The 14,869-nt window shown below is 41.5% G+C and overlaps 1 protein-coding gene across 1 annotated transcript in view; it reads left to right on the top strand.

Annotated features, from left to right (window-relative positions):
* LOC141084363 (tetraspanin-15-like) overlaps positions 1–10,287 on the top strand; it is a 277,985-nt gene extending 267,698 nt beyond the window's left edge. Inside the window, exon 8 of the mRNA XM_073569064.1 lies at positions 4,761–10,287. Within this exon, the coding sequence (XP_073425165.1) occupies positions 4,761–4,967 (207 nt within the window). The 3' untranslated portion in view covers positions 4,968–10,287. The remainder of the gene's footprint in view (positions 1–4,760) is intronic.
* The last annotated feature ends 4,582 nt before the right edge of the window (positions 10,288–14,869 follow it).

The following is a 14,869-nucleotide window of genomic DNA, read 5'->3' as shown; positions in this document are numbered from 1 at the left end:
AAATTGTTATAAAGAAAAAAGGTTAACATTAATAGGGGTGCCCAAACTTTAACATATGACTGTAAATACATGTACAGTAAGCTGCACACACTGCACTAATTGTATTTTTTTCACTGACATCTATATATCTACCTATTCTGTGTGTATTTACTGTATATAATTAATCCATCTCTTCTATCCTGTCGACTCCTGCAGTGATTTTACAGTACACGGCAGATGAATTGTCAGCTTTTCTTCTATCTATGTAATATATATACATATATGTGTGTGTGTGTGTGTGTGTGTCACTGTCATCGATATATTTATGTATTCTATATGTATATATATATATTCTATCTATTCTAATTCTAACCTGTCACTCTGTGATTTTACTGTACACGGCAGATGAATTGCCGACTTTTCTTCTATCTATGTAATATATATATATATATATATATATATATATATATATATACATATTTATATATGTGTATGTGTCACTGACATCTATATATCTATGTATGCTACGTCTATATATATATATATATATACAGTGGGGAAAAAAAGTATTTAGTCAGTCAGCAATAGTGCAAGTTCCACCACTTAAAAAGATGAGAGGCGTCTGTAATTTACATCATAGGTAGACCTCAACTATGGGAGACAAACTGAGAAAAAAAAATCCAGAAAATCACATTGTCTGTTTTTTTTTCATTTTATTTGCATATTATGGTGGAAAATAAGTATTTGGTCAGAAACAAGCAATCAAGATTTCTGGCTCTCACAGACCTGTAACTTCTTCTTTAAGAGTCTCCTCTTTCCTCCACTCATTACCTGTAGTAATGGCACCTGTTTAAACTTGTTATCAGTATAAAAAGACACCTGTGCACACCCTCAAACAGTCTGACTCCAAACTCCACTATGGTGAAGACCAAAGAGCTGTCAAAGGACACCAGAAACAAAATTGTAGCCCTGCACCAGGCTGGCAAGACTGAATCTGCAATAGCCAACCAGCTTGGAGTGGAGAAATCAACTGTGGGAGCAATAATTAGAAAATGGAAGACATACAAGACCACTGATAATCTCCCTCGATCTGGTGCTCCACGCAAAATCCCACCCCGTGGGGTCAGAATGATCACAAGAACGGTGAGCAAAAATCCCAGAACCACGCGGGGGGACCTAGTGAATGAACTGCAGAGAGCTGGGACCAATGTAACAAGGCCTACCATAAGTAACACACTACGCCACCATGGACTCAGATCCTGCAGTGCCAGACGTGTCCCACTGCTTAAGCCTGTACATGTCCGGGCCCGTCTGGAGTTTGCTAGAGAGCATTTGGATGATCCAGAGGAGTTTTGGGAGAATGTCCTATGGTCTGATGAAACCAAACTGGAACTGTTTGGTAGAAACACAACTTGTCGTGTTTGGAGGAAAAAGAATACTGAGTTGCATCCATCAAACACCATACCTATTGTAAAGCATGGTGGTGGAAACATCATGCTTTGGGGCTGTTTCTCTGCAAAGGGGCCAGGACGACTGATCCGGGTACATGAAAGAATGAATGGGGCCATGTATCGTGAGATTTTGAGTGCAAACCTCCTTCCATCAGCAAGAGCATTGAAGATGAAACGTGGCTGGGTCTTTCAACATGACAATGATCCAAAGCACACCGCCAGGGCAACGAAGGAGTGGCTTCGTAAGAAGCATTTCAAGGTCCTGGAGTGGCCTAGCCAGTCTCCAGATCTCAACCCTATAGAAAACCTTTGGAGGGAGTTGAAAGTCCGTGTTGCCAAGCGAAAAGCCAAAAACATCACTGCTCTAGAGGAGATCTGCATGGAGGAATGGGCCAACATACCAACAACAGTGTGTGGCAACCTTGTGAAGACTTACAGAAAACGTTTGACCTCTGTTATTGACAACAAAGGATATATCACAAAGTATTGAGATGAAATTTTGTTTCTGACCAAATACTTATTTTCCACCATAATATGCAAATAAAATGAAAAAAAAACAGACAATGTGATTTTCTGGATTTTTTTTTCTCAGTTTGTCTCCCATAGTTGAGGTCTACCTATGATGTAAATTACAGACGCCTATCATCTTTTTAAGTGGTGGAACTTGCACTATTGCTGACTGACTAAATACTTTTTTTCCCCACTGTATATATATATATTCTATCTATTCTATTCTAACCTGTCACTCTGTGATTTTACTGTACGCGGCACATGAATTGCCGGCTTTTCCATGGAGATCGGTATGTAAGATCGAATAGCACTTGCATGGTCCGAGTGCTGTGCAATTTTTCTTTCTCACACCCATTGACTTCTATTGTGGGATGTGATCTGATTTCCGATTACAGTCGCAGCATGCTGCGAGTTTTTTCCAGTACGACCGTAATCCGATCTGAGCACGCAGATGAACACAGAATGACAGAATAACATTGGTCCGAATGCAATCTGATTTGTAATCGGATTGCATTCGTCCAATTTCATCGCAAGTGGGAATGAGCCCTAAGGGCAGTTTCACATGTCAGTGTCTCCGGTAGGTGTAGTGACAGTTTTCTCACGTACAGGAGACACTGACATACGTAAACACATTCTAATGAATGTGTTTGTGCAGATATCAGCGTGTTTTCACGGACCGTGTGTCCGTGTGCAAAACACGCTGACATGTCCGTTTTTGTGCAACAGCACGGATCACACGGACCCATACAAGTCAATGGGTCCGTGTAAACGCGTACCGCACACGGATGCTGTCCATGTGCGATCCGTGTGCATTTTTAAAAGTCAAAGGGTTAACATTGAAACTAATTTTTCAAATACACGGACACACGGAGAGCACGCGGATGGTACACACGGACATACGGATAGCACACGGATGTCACACGGACACGGATAGCTCCGGTACCGTTTTTTCCGGTACCGGAATTATCTGGATGTGTGAAACTGCCCTAACAGTAGTAAAAGTGCTCCATTCTGTTGTTGCAGCAGTTGGATCCCCACTGATATGTAATAACTTGTTTTCCCAGGACAACCCCTTTAACTTATCCCTGACATGAAAATACAGTCATATGTAAAAGTTTGTGCACCCCTATTAATGTTAACCTTTTTTCTTTATAACAATTTTGGTTTTTGCAACAGGTATTTCAGTTTCATATATCTAATAACTGATGGACTCAGTTATATTTCTGGATTCAAATGAGGTTTATTGTACTAACAGAAAATGTGCAATCTGCATTTAAACAAAATTTGACCGGTGCAAAAGTATGGGCACCCTTATCATTTTCTTGATTTGAACACTCCTAACTACTTTTTACTGACTTCCTGAAGCACTAAATTGGCTTTGTAACCTCATTGAGCTTTGAACTTCATAGCCAGGTGTATCAAATCATGAGAAAAGGTATTTCAAGTGGCCACTTGCAAGTAGTTCTCCTATTTGATTCTCCTATGAAGAGTGGCATCATGGGCTCCTCAAAGCAACTCTCAAATGATCTGAAAACAAAGATTATTCAACATAGCTTTTCAGGGGAAGGATACAAAAAGTTGTCTCAGAGATTTAACCAGTCAGTTTCCACTGTGAGGAACATAGTAAGGAAATGGAAGAACACAGGTACAGTTCCTGTTAAGCCCAGAAGTGGCAGGCCAAGAAAAATATCAGAAAGGCAGAGAAGAAGAATGGTGAGAACAGTCAAGGACAATCCACAGACCACCTCCAAAGACCTGCAGCATCATCTTGCTGCAGATGGTGTCACTGTGCATCGGTCAACAATACAGCGCACTTTGCACAAGGAGAAGCTGTATGGGAGAGTGATGCGAAAGAAGCCGTTTCTGCAAGCACGCCACAAACAGTCGCCTGAGGTATGCAAAAGCACATTTGGACAAGCCAGTTACATTTTGGAAGAAGGTCCTGTGAACTGATGAAACAAAGATTGAGTTGTTTGGTCATACAAAAAGGCGTTATGCATGCGCTGTATTGTTGACCGATGCACAGTGACACCATCTGCAGCAAGATGATGCTGCAGGTCTTTGGAGGTGGTCTGTGGATTGTCCTTGACTGTTCTCACCATTCTTCTTCTCTGTCTTTCTGATATTTTTCTTGGCCTGCCACTTCTGGGCTTAACAAGAACTGTACCTGTGTTCTTCCATTTCCTTACTATGTTCCTCACAGTGGAAACTGACTGGTTAAATCTCTGAGACAACTTTTTGTATCCTTCCCCTGAAAAGCTATGTTGAATAATCTTTGTTTTCAGATCATTTTAGAGTTGTTTTGAGGAGCCCATGATGCCACTCTTCATAGGAGAATCAAATAGGAGAACTACTTGCAAGTGGCCACTTTAAATACCTTTTCTCATGATTTGATACACCTGGCTATGAAGTTCAAAGCTCAATGAGGTTACAAAACCAATTTAGTGCTTCAGGAAGTCAGTAAAAAGTAGTTAGGAGTGTTCAAATCAAGAAAATGATAAGGGTGCCCATACTTTTGCACCGGTCAAATTTTGTTTAAATGCAGATTGCACATTTTCTGTTAGTACAATAAACCTCATTTGAATCGAGAAATATAACTGAGTCCATCAGTTATTAGATATATGAAACTGAAATACCTGTTGCAAAAACCAAAATTGTTATAAAGAAAAAAGGTTAACATTAATAGGGGTGCCCAAACTTTTACATATGACTGTACTTATTAATCTTGTTATCCCAGGTTACAGACCCATCTCTACGTACAAGATGACTCTCTTGCTGGTATCTCTATATCTGACCATTTTTACCCCTCTCTTGTTACAGGCTCTAGGTATTGTATTGTCCTACGTGTTCTGGAGAAAACTCAAACACATTTGTGCTTTTGATGAAATAGACTTCAGATGCCTGAAAATAAAAGACTTTAACTTCAAGGAGCTTGACCTGAGTGGGGCTGGTTGTTGTCTGTGCATACCGCGGGAGGGAGGCTACATCCCAGTCAATACGGACAGCGATGATGAGAGGACAAGTTAATCATTCAACGAACCCCAATCCCTTCAGGATCGGATAGCTGAGACACATCCGGCAGTGACATTTAAAGGGATTGTCTGAGAATTTAAAGCAATTGCTCAGAAACAGCGCCGCTCTATAGGCTGTTTCTGGTATTGCACAGCCCCATTCACTTGATCTCAGACTACTCCTTTATCAACACTTGAGAACCAAACTCCTTACAGTAATAATGAGCGGGTAAGGGCATAGTGAAGATTACAACAATGCAATAACTTGATGCCCACATACCCGCGACGCCTGCGTACAATGTTTACATTTTTGTGTAATAATTTGTGTATGTTTTTAGTTACAAGGGCTTGACCATACATTGTGCTCCAGTGTAGACCTTTTTTAATAAGTGTAACTTATAGTTGTTTTGCATTCAAAACTATTATTTTTGTGAAGCCCGCGTTCTGCTCAGGGTCAGGTCTTTTTGCAACTTGGCTGCCTAAAATTACAAAAAAACATGGCTACTTTCTTCTGAAAACAGTGCCACATCTGTCCACAGGTTGTGTCTGGTATTGCAGTTCAGATCATTGAAGTGAGTGGAGCGGAGATCTAGTACTACACACAAACTATGCTTAGAGGCGCTTCTGTATTGGAAGCAAAGTAGCCATGATTTTCTATTTCTGTACCACCTATAAGTCTTGTAGGCACCAATACTGAACCTCCTATGTTCAGATCTGTGGCCTGTAACCCCGGGGCATGCTCTAAGATATAGAACAGAAGTACTTTATGGCAGACAAGTCGTCAAGGCATTTTCTGAGCCACTAGTATTAATGTGATAAGAAGCCAACATTCACCTTCTCTACACTGATTGTCACATATGGACACTGGTGTACAGACAGTACATTGGGGCTTTTTTTGCCACATATTCTGCTTTTTTCTGCAAACTGTAAAGGTGATGTGTCTAGAATCATAAGAAAAAAATTTCATTTTTTTTGTTTTCTTGAAGTGGCACCTCTCCTATCTACAGGTTGTATCTATAATTGCAGCCTAATCCATTCACTTGCATTGGGAGGACTTAAAAAATGGCAACTGACCCAAGAAAACGAGCAGCACTATTTCGGGAAAATGAGGTTTTTCCTTTCCTGACAACTCACTGCAATGATGACCACTATTAACCCTTTATACACTCTTCACCATATTGTTATACATTGTGCTCATCTCCACTACTAGTTATAGTGGCTTTTGTGAACTACCAGTCCATGAAAGGGAAATAAAAATGAAAGGGGTTGCCTCACAACAACCGGGTATACCATAAATATCTTATTAATGCAGGGCCCACCTATCCTAGAGCCAAGTGGTGCCAACCTATCCTAGAACCGAGTGGTGCCCACCTATCCTAGAGCCGAGTGGTGCCCACCTACCCTAGAGCCGAGTGGTGCCCACTTACCCTAGAGCCGAGTGGTGCCCACCTACCCTAGAGCCGAGTGGTGTAGACCTATCCTAGTGCCGAGTGGTGCCCACCTACCCTAGAGCCGAGTGGTGTAGACCTATCCTAGAGCCGAGTGGTGTAGACCTATCCTAGTGCCGAGTGGTGCCCACCTACCCTAGAGCTGAGTGGTGTAGACCTATCCTAGAGCCGAGTGGTGCCCACCTACCCTAGAGCCGAGTGGTGTAGACCTATCCTAGTGCCGAGTGGTGCCCACCTACCCTAGAGCCGAGTGGTGTAGACCTATCTTAGAGCCGAGTGATTCCCAGCTTGCAGTGACTGGAGAGGTGCCTGCACATACATCAGCTCTCTCCATTAACTGCTATAGGGAGTTGTTCCACAGCAAGTGCACATGCGCGGCCATACCTCCTCTCGCTGCAGATCAGACACCAGCTGGAGCAGGAGATCAGGGGACCCCTAAACTGTGGATACACCATTAATATCTGTTGTAAGACAACCCCTTTAATGACTGCAGTGAGGGCTATGAAGAACACTTAGGTGTACACAAGAATTAGCTGTGATAAGTCAAGATCAAGTAGACATTGAAATGGTAAAGATTTTTCACTCTTCATGTAAGGTGTAACCACCACGTGCCCTTCTATCTTATATTTTCTTCTTTAAAACATACATTTGGTACAATGGCTGAAAAAAGGGAGCGGGCAGATGGGACAACCTTAAAGCCTCAGAGACTAATTGCTGTGGTTTCACTGAACTCCTAGATCTGCCATGTTCCACTTACAGTGGCTTGAGAAAGTATTCACCCCCCTTGGCTTTTTACCTATTTTGTTACATTACAGCCTGTGATTAAATATGTTTGTAATCAGATTTGTGTGTGATGCATCAGCACTAAATAGTGTAAGTTGGTGAAGTGAGAAAAGTATAGGCAAAAATTAAATTTATGGGATCAAATAACTAAAAATTGGCATGTGCATATGTATTCACCCCTTCTGTGATGAAGTCCCTAAAAATGTCTGGAGCAAGCAGTTACCTTCAGAAGTCACATGCCTAGTGAAAGGAAGTCCACCTGTGTGCAGTCTAAGGCTATGTGCACACACTGCGGATTCACCAGCGGATTTTTCCATGCGGATCCACAGGTAAAACCGCAGGTAAATTGACCTGCAGTTTTACCTGTGGATCGGCCAGCGGTTTGACACCAGGACAATAGAATAGGTGGCAAACCGCAGCGGAATCCGTAGAAAGAATTGTCATGTCAATTCTTTCTGCGGATTTAAAACCGCCGCTTTTCCGCAGTGAAAAAAACGCAGCATGTGCACAGCGGATTGTAAATCATATAGACTTACATTGTACTGTACACTGTCTGCGGATCCGCAGCAGAATCCGCCGCTTGTGCACATAGCCTAAGTGTCACCTGGTCTGTCAGTATATACACACCTGTACGGAAAGGCCACAGAGGCTGCAACACCATTAACAAGAGGCACCACTAACCCAACAATACCATGTAGTCCAAGGAAATCTCCAAACAAGGCAGGGACAAAGTTGTTGAGAAGAACAAGTCAGGGTTGGGTTATAAAAAAAAATATATATTCCAGAGACTGTATGGAACAGGGGGCAGAAAAAAGGCCTTTACATACACACAAAAAATTGTAAGGCTCGGTTTGAGTTTGCCAAAAACATGGGAGACGTAGCTATTTTGTGCAATTTGTTGTTTGCTTCACAATGACAGGAAAACCTATTGTTCACAGTTGTCGGCTTGTTCTTTGCATGAACTAATGCAAACACTAAAAAAACTGTGAAATTCCAGGTTGTGAGGTAGCACAAAAAATGCTGGTGGGGGAAAGGGGTGAATACTTTCACAAACCACTATATAATACTGATGTAGCAGAGTGGGGTTGGGCCTTCTCTGCTGCCCTTATAGATACCACATCAATCATCTTCCTACGGTAAGATATGAACTCTGATACCCGGGGAATTTTCCGTCTTTATTTATTTTAGTCTTCCATAGATCATTTGGTGGAAACTCAGTGATCGACTCCCTGACAAGCAGACAATTTGACTTTTTGTTTTTTTTCAGGACAATTTATCAAAAATCACTGAGAATATTTTTTACTGACACTTTAGAAAACCATAATAACTCATGATGATTTTCTGCAGCCCATAATTCTGATATGAAAACATTGGCTGCATTCACCGTAAACTGTAAAATTGACAGTGTAATTAAATTTTAAATTTTGATATTTGCAGTCAAAATAATCTAAGTTTCTTCTGCTGCAAAAAAATGATGGACTCCTTACATTTTTTTTTTTACAGACAGGGCACAAAAGTGCTTCATTTTTAAGGACTGTCATGGAACGTCTGGATGGTTGGCAACCCAGCTTCTCGTCTAGTAGAGCTTGGTGGCCTTATGACTTTTTTGTTATCACACTAATTATATATACAGTTAGGTCCATATATATTTGGACAGAGACAACATTTTTTTAATTTTGGTTCTAGACATTACCACAATGAATTTTCAACAAAACAATTCAGATGCAGTTGAAGTTCAGACTTTCAGCTTTCATTTGAGGGTATCCACATTAAAATTGGATGAAGGGTTTAGGAGTTTCAGCTCCTTAACATGTGCCACCCTGTTTTTAAAGGGACCAAAAGTAATTGGACAATTGACTCCAAGGCTATTTCATGGACAGGTGTGGGCAATCCCTTCATTATGTCATTCTCAATTAAGCAGATAAAAAGGCCGGGAGTTGATTTGAGGTGTGGTGCTTGCATTTGGAAGGTTTTACTGTGAAGGAAACCAGCGGTCAAAGGAGCTCTCCATGCAGGTGAAGCAAGCCATCCTTAAGCTGCAAAAACAGAAAAAACCCATCCGAGAAATTGCTACAACATTAGGAGTGGCAAAATCTACAGTTTGGTACATCCTGAGAAAGAAAGCACTGGTGAGCTCATCAATGCAAAAAGACCTGAGCGCCCACGGAAGACAACAGTGGTGGATGATCGCAGAATAATCTCCATGGTGAAGAGAAACCCCTTCACAACAGCCAACCAAGTGAACAACACTCTCCAGGAGGTAGGCGTATCAATATCCAAATCTACCATAAAGAGAAGACTGCATGAAAGTAAATACAGAGGGTTCACTGCATGGTGTAAGCCACTGATAAGCATCAAGAATCAAAAGGCTAGACTGGACTTTACTAAAAAACATCTAAAAAAGCCAGCACAGTTCTGGAAGAACATTCTTTGGACAGATGAAACCAAGATCAACCTCTACCAGAATGATGGAAAGAGAAAAGTTTGGCGAAGGCGTGGTACAGCTCATGATCCAAAGCATACCACATCATCTGTAAAACACGGGGGAGGCAGTGTGATGGCTTGGGCATGCATGGCTGCCAGTGGCACTGGGTCACTAGTGTTTATTGATGAGGTAACACAGGACAGAAGCAGCCGAATGAATTCTGAGGTATTCAGAGCCATACTGTGTGCTCAGATCCAGCCAAATGCAGCCAAACTGATTGGTCGTCGATTCATACTACAGATGGACAATGACCCAAAACATAAAGCCAAAGCAACCCAGGAGTTTATTAAAGCAAAGAAGTGGCATATTCTTGAATGGCCAAGACAGTCACCTGATCTCAACCCAATTGAGCATGCATTTCACTTGTTAAAGACTAAACTTCAGACAGAAAGGCCCACAAACAAACAGCAACTGAAAACCACCGCAGTGAAGGCCTGGCAGAGCATCAAAAAGGAGGAAACACAGCGTCTGGTGATGTGCATGAGTTCAAGACTTCAGGCAGTCATTGCCAACAAAGGGTTTTCAACCAAGTACTAGAAATGAACATTTTATTTACAATTATTTAATCTGTACAATCACTTTTGGTCCTTTTAAAAACAGGGTGACACACATTAAGGAGCTGAAACTCCTAAACCCTTCATCCAAATTTAATGTGGATACCCTCAAATGAAAGCTGAAAGTCTGAACTTCAACTGCATCTGAATTGTTTTGTTTAAAATTCATTGTGGTAATGTCTAGAACCAAAATTAGAAAAATGTTGTCTCTGTCCAAATATATATGGACCTAACTGTATATGTGTGTGTGTATGTATATACCCTACTCCGCAGCCGCCGCACAGGCATATATGATGCTTCTGTGTTTGGGTTACGATATTTTCAGGATCTGGGTATTTGTCATTATAGGAACATATATTAAAAAATACTTGTAATGATAAGGGTAATTTTCTTGAGCATATGTTGTGCACAGGAACCTCAACCATGTTCATGAAAGCAATCCAGTTTATCCCAATTTATCATTACTAGATTTCTTATGTCCTGGATAAATAAATGCCACATATCTTAATGGCTTCTATCATGTATAATCTTTGTCCTGACAAAAGGAAAAAAGGATTTTGTTTGGGGTGATTTTTTTAATTTTATGAATTAGAATACTGTCTGTGTTTTGATCGGTATGTGTGTGTTATGTTAGGTACTTTTTATTTATCAAGAATTGTATTTTTTACATGCGTTTTATATGGATAAATAAAACAAAAATATTGGCTGATGACATTTTGGATACAAGCATTTCTTTATAAGTGTGAACTTAAGATTGAATGAAGAAATAGAGTTTCTCAAAAAGAAAAATCGTCTGCAGTCTAAAAGTTTTTCATCATAGTCAATAACATGCACCAAAAGAATAATGAGAAACGTACAAGATCAGAATATATTTTTGTCCCTGACATATACCATGATGTAAAGTTGGAAAAATATCAATTGGCGCAGCAGGTGAAAAGTCTTGGAGATTGGAGTTTGAGGTTCTGATTATTGAGGATGTTAACCTCAGATCATTGGCAGAACGGAGGGCACGGGTATGGTGGTAGACAATGCCAACTTTTCCAACCTCCCCGTGTGTGGGAGTACTGTGCCACCAAGCTGCTGTGTGTTTTCTAGTAGTCTGGCAAATAAATGATTGACAAATAATTGACATCAACAGTCTGGTTGCCATTTGTAGGCCAAATAAATATTTTTCTATAACTAACTACCATGAAGTCTTTCTGATTCTGCTGCATTGCCCCTGGCACTCTGAAGACCGTGTACTGGGGTGGTCTCTCCCAGAATACAGCGGGTTAAGGACAAAGAACAAGAACAGACAAGGAACTAGTTTTTGCTAACAACGAAAACTGGGTTATCCTGGTAATAGCAAGAAAGAAACACACCTAGCCCAGATCAGCTAGGACCCCTGCGCTGCACAACCTATAGGCCTAGTATGTTCTATCGTGTACACTATAATTTGCTTGACCTGTGGTTCTGCCTAATGCTGTAACCTGGATGGGAAGCATATTTTTGTGCATAAGCCGCCAAACGGTTTTTTTCTGTAGTGATGTTGGCCCTGGTCGACAATGCCTACAGGTTTATAATTGTAGATATTGGGGCCTATGGAAGAACTGGAGACTCCAGAGTCTAAAATTCTTCCATTATGGGTCTGCGGCTGCACAATAATGAGTTGGACCTCCCACCCCCACGTCAGCTACCAGGGTCTACTATGGAAGCAATGCCTTATGTGCTGGTTGGTGATGTGGCTTTTCAATTAACATGCAATGTCATGAGGCCCTATCCACGTAGAGGCCTGGACCACCAGCGCAGAATCTTTAATTTCCGCCTATCACGCGCACGACGACTTATGGAGTATTGCTTTGGCATTCTCTATGCCAAATGGCGGGTACGGCAGTCATCCTTTCAACTTACACTGTGTTCCAAATTATTATGCAAAAAATATTTCCTCATATTTTCTCTAAATTACCTATATGAATTGCAGTCATTGTTATTTTCCAGTCATCTAATATTCTAATATAATTGCAATGTTTTTGAACAAACTGCCTATGAAAACAGTATATTTTTAAAAATAAGAAACACTCAAACTGCATGTTCCAAATTATTATGCACAGCAGAGTTTTCAACCTTTTTATTTTTATTTTGAACAAAAAAATGGTCAATTGTGAAATTATAAGCATTATCAGCTTATTACAAAATGAAATCAAACAGTTTTCAAGTCAAAACTTTATTCTAGGTGATGTTACATTTGCACATAGGACCCCTTGTTGGAAAGAAGCTTCTGAACTCTCTCGTCCATTGAATTTGTCAGTTTTTGGATGGTTTGTGCTTCAATTGTTTTGCATGTGGACAGAATACCCTCCCAGAGCTGTTGCTTAGATGTGAACTGCCTCCCGCCATCATAGACACTCCTTTTGATGATGCTCCAGAGGTTCTCAATGGGGTTGAGGTCAGGTGAAGATGGTGGCCACACCATAAGTTTGTCCTCTTTTATGCCCATAGCAGCCAGAGATGCAGATGTGTTATTTGCAGCATGAGACGGTGCATTATCATGCATGAAAATGATCTTGCGGAAATCACGGTTCTTCCTCTTGAACCATGGCAGGAAGTGCTGTTTTAGAAACTCCACATAGATTATGGAGTTCATCTTTACCCCTTCAGGGATCCTAAAGGGGCCGACAATCTCTCTCCCCATGATTCCAGCCCAAAACATTACTCCACCTCCTCCTTGTTGGCGCCTTAGCCGTGTTTTCATGGGGTGTCCATCAACCAGCCATCCTCCACTCCATCCATCTGGACCATAGAGCGTTGCACAGCACTCATCGGTGAACAGAACAGTTTGGAAGTCAGTCTTCATGTATCGTTTGGCCCACTGGAGCCGTTTCTGCTTGTGTGCAGTGGATAGAGGTGGTCGACAGGATGGCTTACGCACAGCTGCATACCTCTGAAGGACCTTGCATCTTGTTGTTCGGGGGACGTTGGAGGCACCAGCAGCTTCAAAAACTTGTCTGCTGCTATGACCAGGCATTTTTGCAGCTGCTCTTTTAACCTGACGCAATTGCCTGTTGGAAAGAGTCCTCAATTTTTCCTTATCAGCACGCACACGTGTGCGCTGGGAATCAGCTACATACTTCTTGATTGTGCGATGATCATGATGAAGCGTCTTGGCAATGTTGATTGTAGTCATGCCTTGACCTAAATACTCCACAATTTGTTGCTTCTCAGCAGCCGACACATCCTTTTTCTTTCCCATTTTTGCAAAAAATGTAGGCTGCTTAATAATGTAGAACAGCCTTCTTAAGTAGTCTTGACTTTATTTGGACACACCTGCCAAACTAATTTGCACAGGTATCTGCAATTGCTTTCAGTGATACAAAGAGCCCTGACACACATCACCATCAATGAGTTTAAATGACAAACAAAAAAATTCTAACCTTATCACTCCTAAACTCTTTTTGTATAATAATTTGGAACACAGTTTAGTGAGGGAAATGTGAATGAGGTTATTAAAGCCTGTGTGATCCTTCACAACATCACCAGATTCCTTGACTGTACATCAAATGCTGATGATGAAGTAGCATATGCAAATACTGGAATGACTATTACACATGTACTTCATCCACGTCGTTAGACCTCTGGACTTGTTTGCTAATTTTTTGTTTCACCAGAGGGATCTACTCCATGGCCAGACAATGCAGTTTCTATGTTTTAATTTTTTGCTTTTGAGGGACCAAAATAAAGTAATATTAATGTTTGAAGTTTGTGTTGTGTTGGCCTAATAATGTGTACAGTATTAAAATTAGCACATCATCTATATTGTCACAACATCACAAAACCCTCATTTTTTTACCTTGTTTTAATTAAAGCATGTTTATTTGGAACAAATTAACCATATTTGCATCATATGGCACATTGGGCCAACAAAACTGAGCCTATATAAAAGAAGAAAAAAAACAATATGTGAGGTTTACAATTAACTTTACATGTTCTGGTAGGTTGGGGGTGGTGATGGAGGAAGCTAGCATGTGAGTTAGGCCTACTTTGTTGGGCAACCTGACTTTTACCCTGTGGGGTGGATGAGGCTGAGCCAGGATTCCGGAGCAAGGAAGGATCCTGTTGGGGAGCACAGTAGGGGGGTGGAGGGTATGAATGTTGGTACTCCTGGGTAGTGGCGTGGCCCATTTGTTCATACCCCCCAATATGGCTATGTAGAGCATACCTATGTTGGGACCAGCCTCCAACAGTGGGTCTGCTCAAGTGGCCATATTGGGCAGGTGCTGTATGCTCATAAAATTGCAAATGTGGATGTTGGGTTAGGGGGGCTGTGGCTGAGGTGTTGGCATACGTGGGGTAGGTTGTGCAGCAACTCATGCAGCCTGCTCTTCTGGGATTCCTGGCATTTGCAGTAGGTTATTGGTTGACATTTGCCACCTTTCCAGGAAAACAAGTATCGGGTTGGGATTGTTTGAGGGCGTGCACGCATCAATTAGAATTTGTATGGCCCCTCTGGCCCACAGCCTCACCTCCCAGGGAAATGGACGTAGGTAGCATGCCAGACTGTGTGTGTACGCTTTCTCCCCATCATCATTGACTGTCTGTGAAACATAGTCCAACACCCCAGTATCCACTTGCCTCCTCTTGACTGTGGTGGAAAGCTCCCTCCTGCGCCGGC

Source organism: Dendrobates tinctorius, unplaced genomic scaffold, assembly GCF_039654945.1.
Source record: "Dendrobates tinctorius isolate UK_male_01 unplaced genomic scaffold, ASM3965494v1 ptg000022l, whole genome shotgun sequence".
In the NCBI taxonomy this organism is placed as follows: Eukaryota; Metazoa; Chordata; class Amphibia; order Anura; family Dendrobatidae; genus Dendrobates; species Dendrobates tinctorius.
This window is presented reverse-complemented; position numbering and strand designations above follow the sequence as displayed.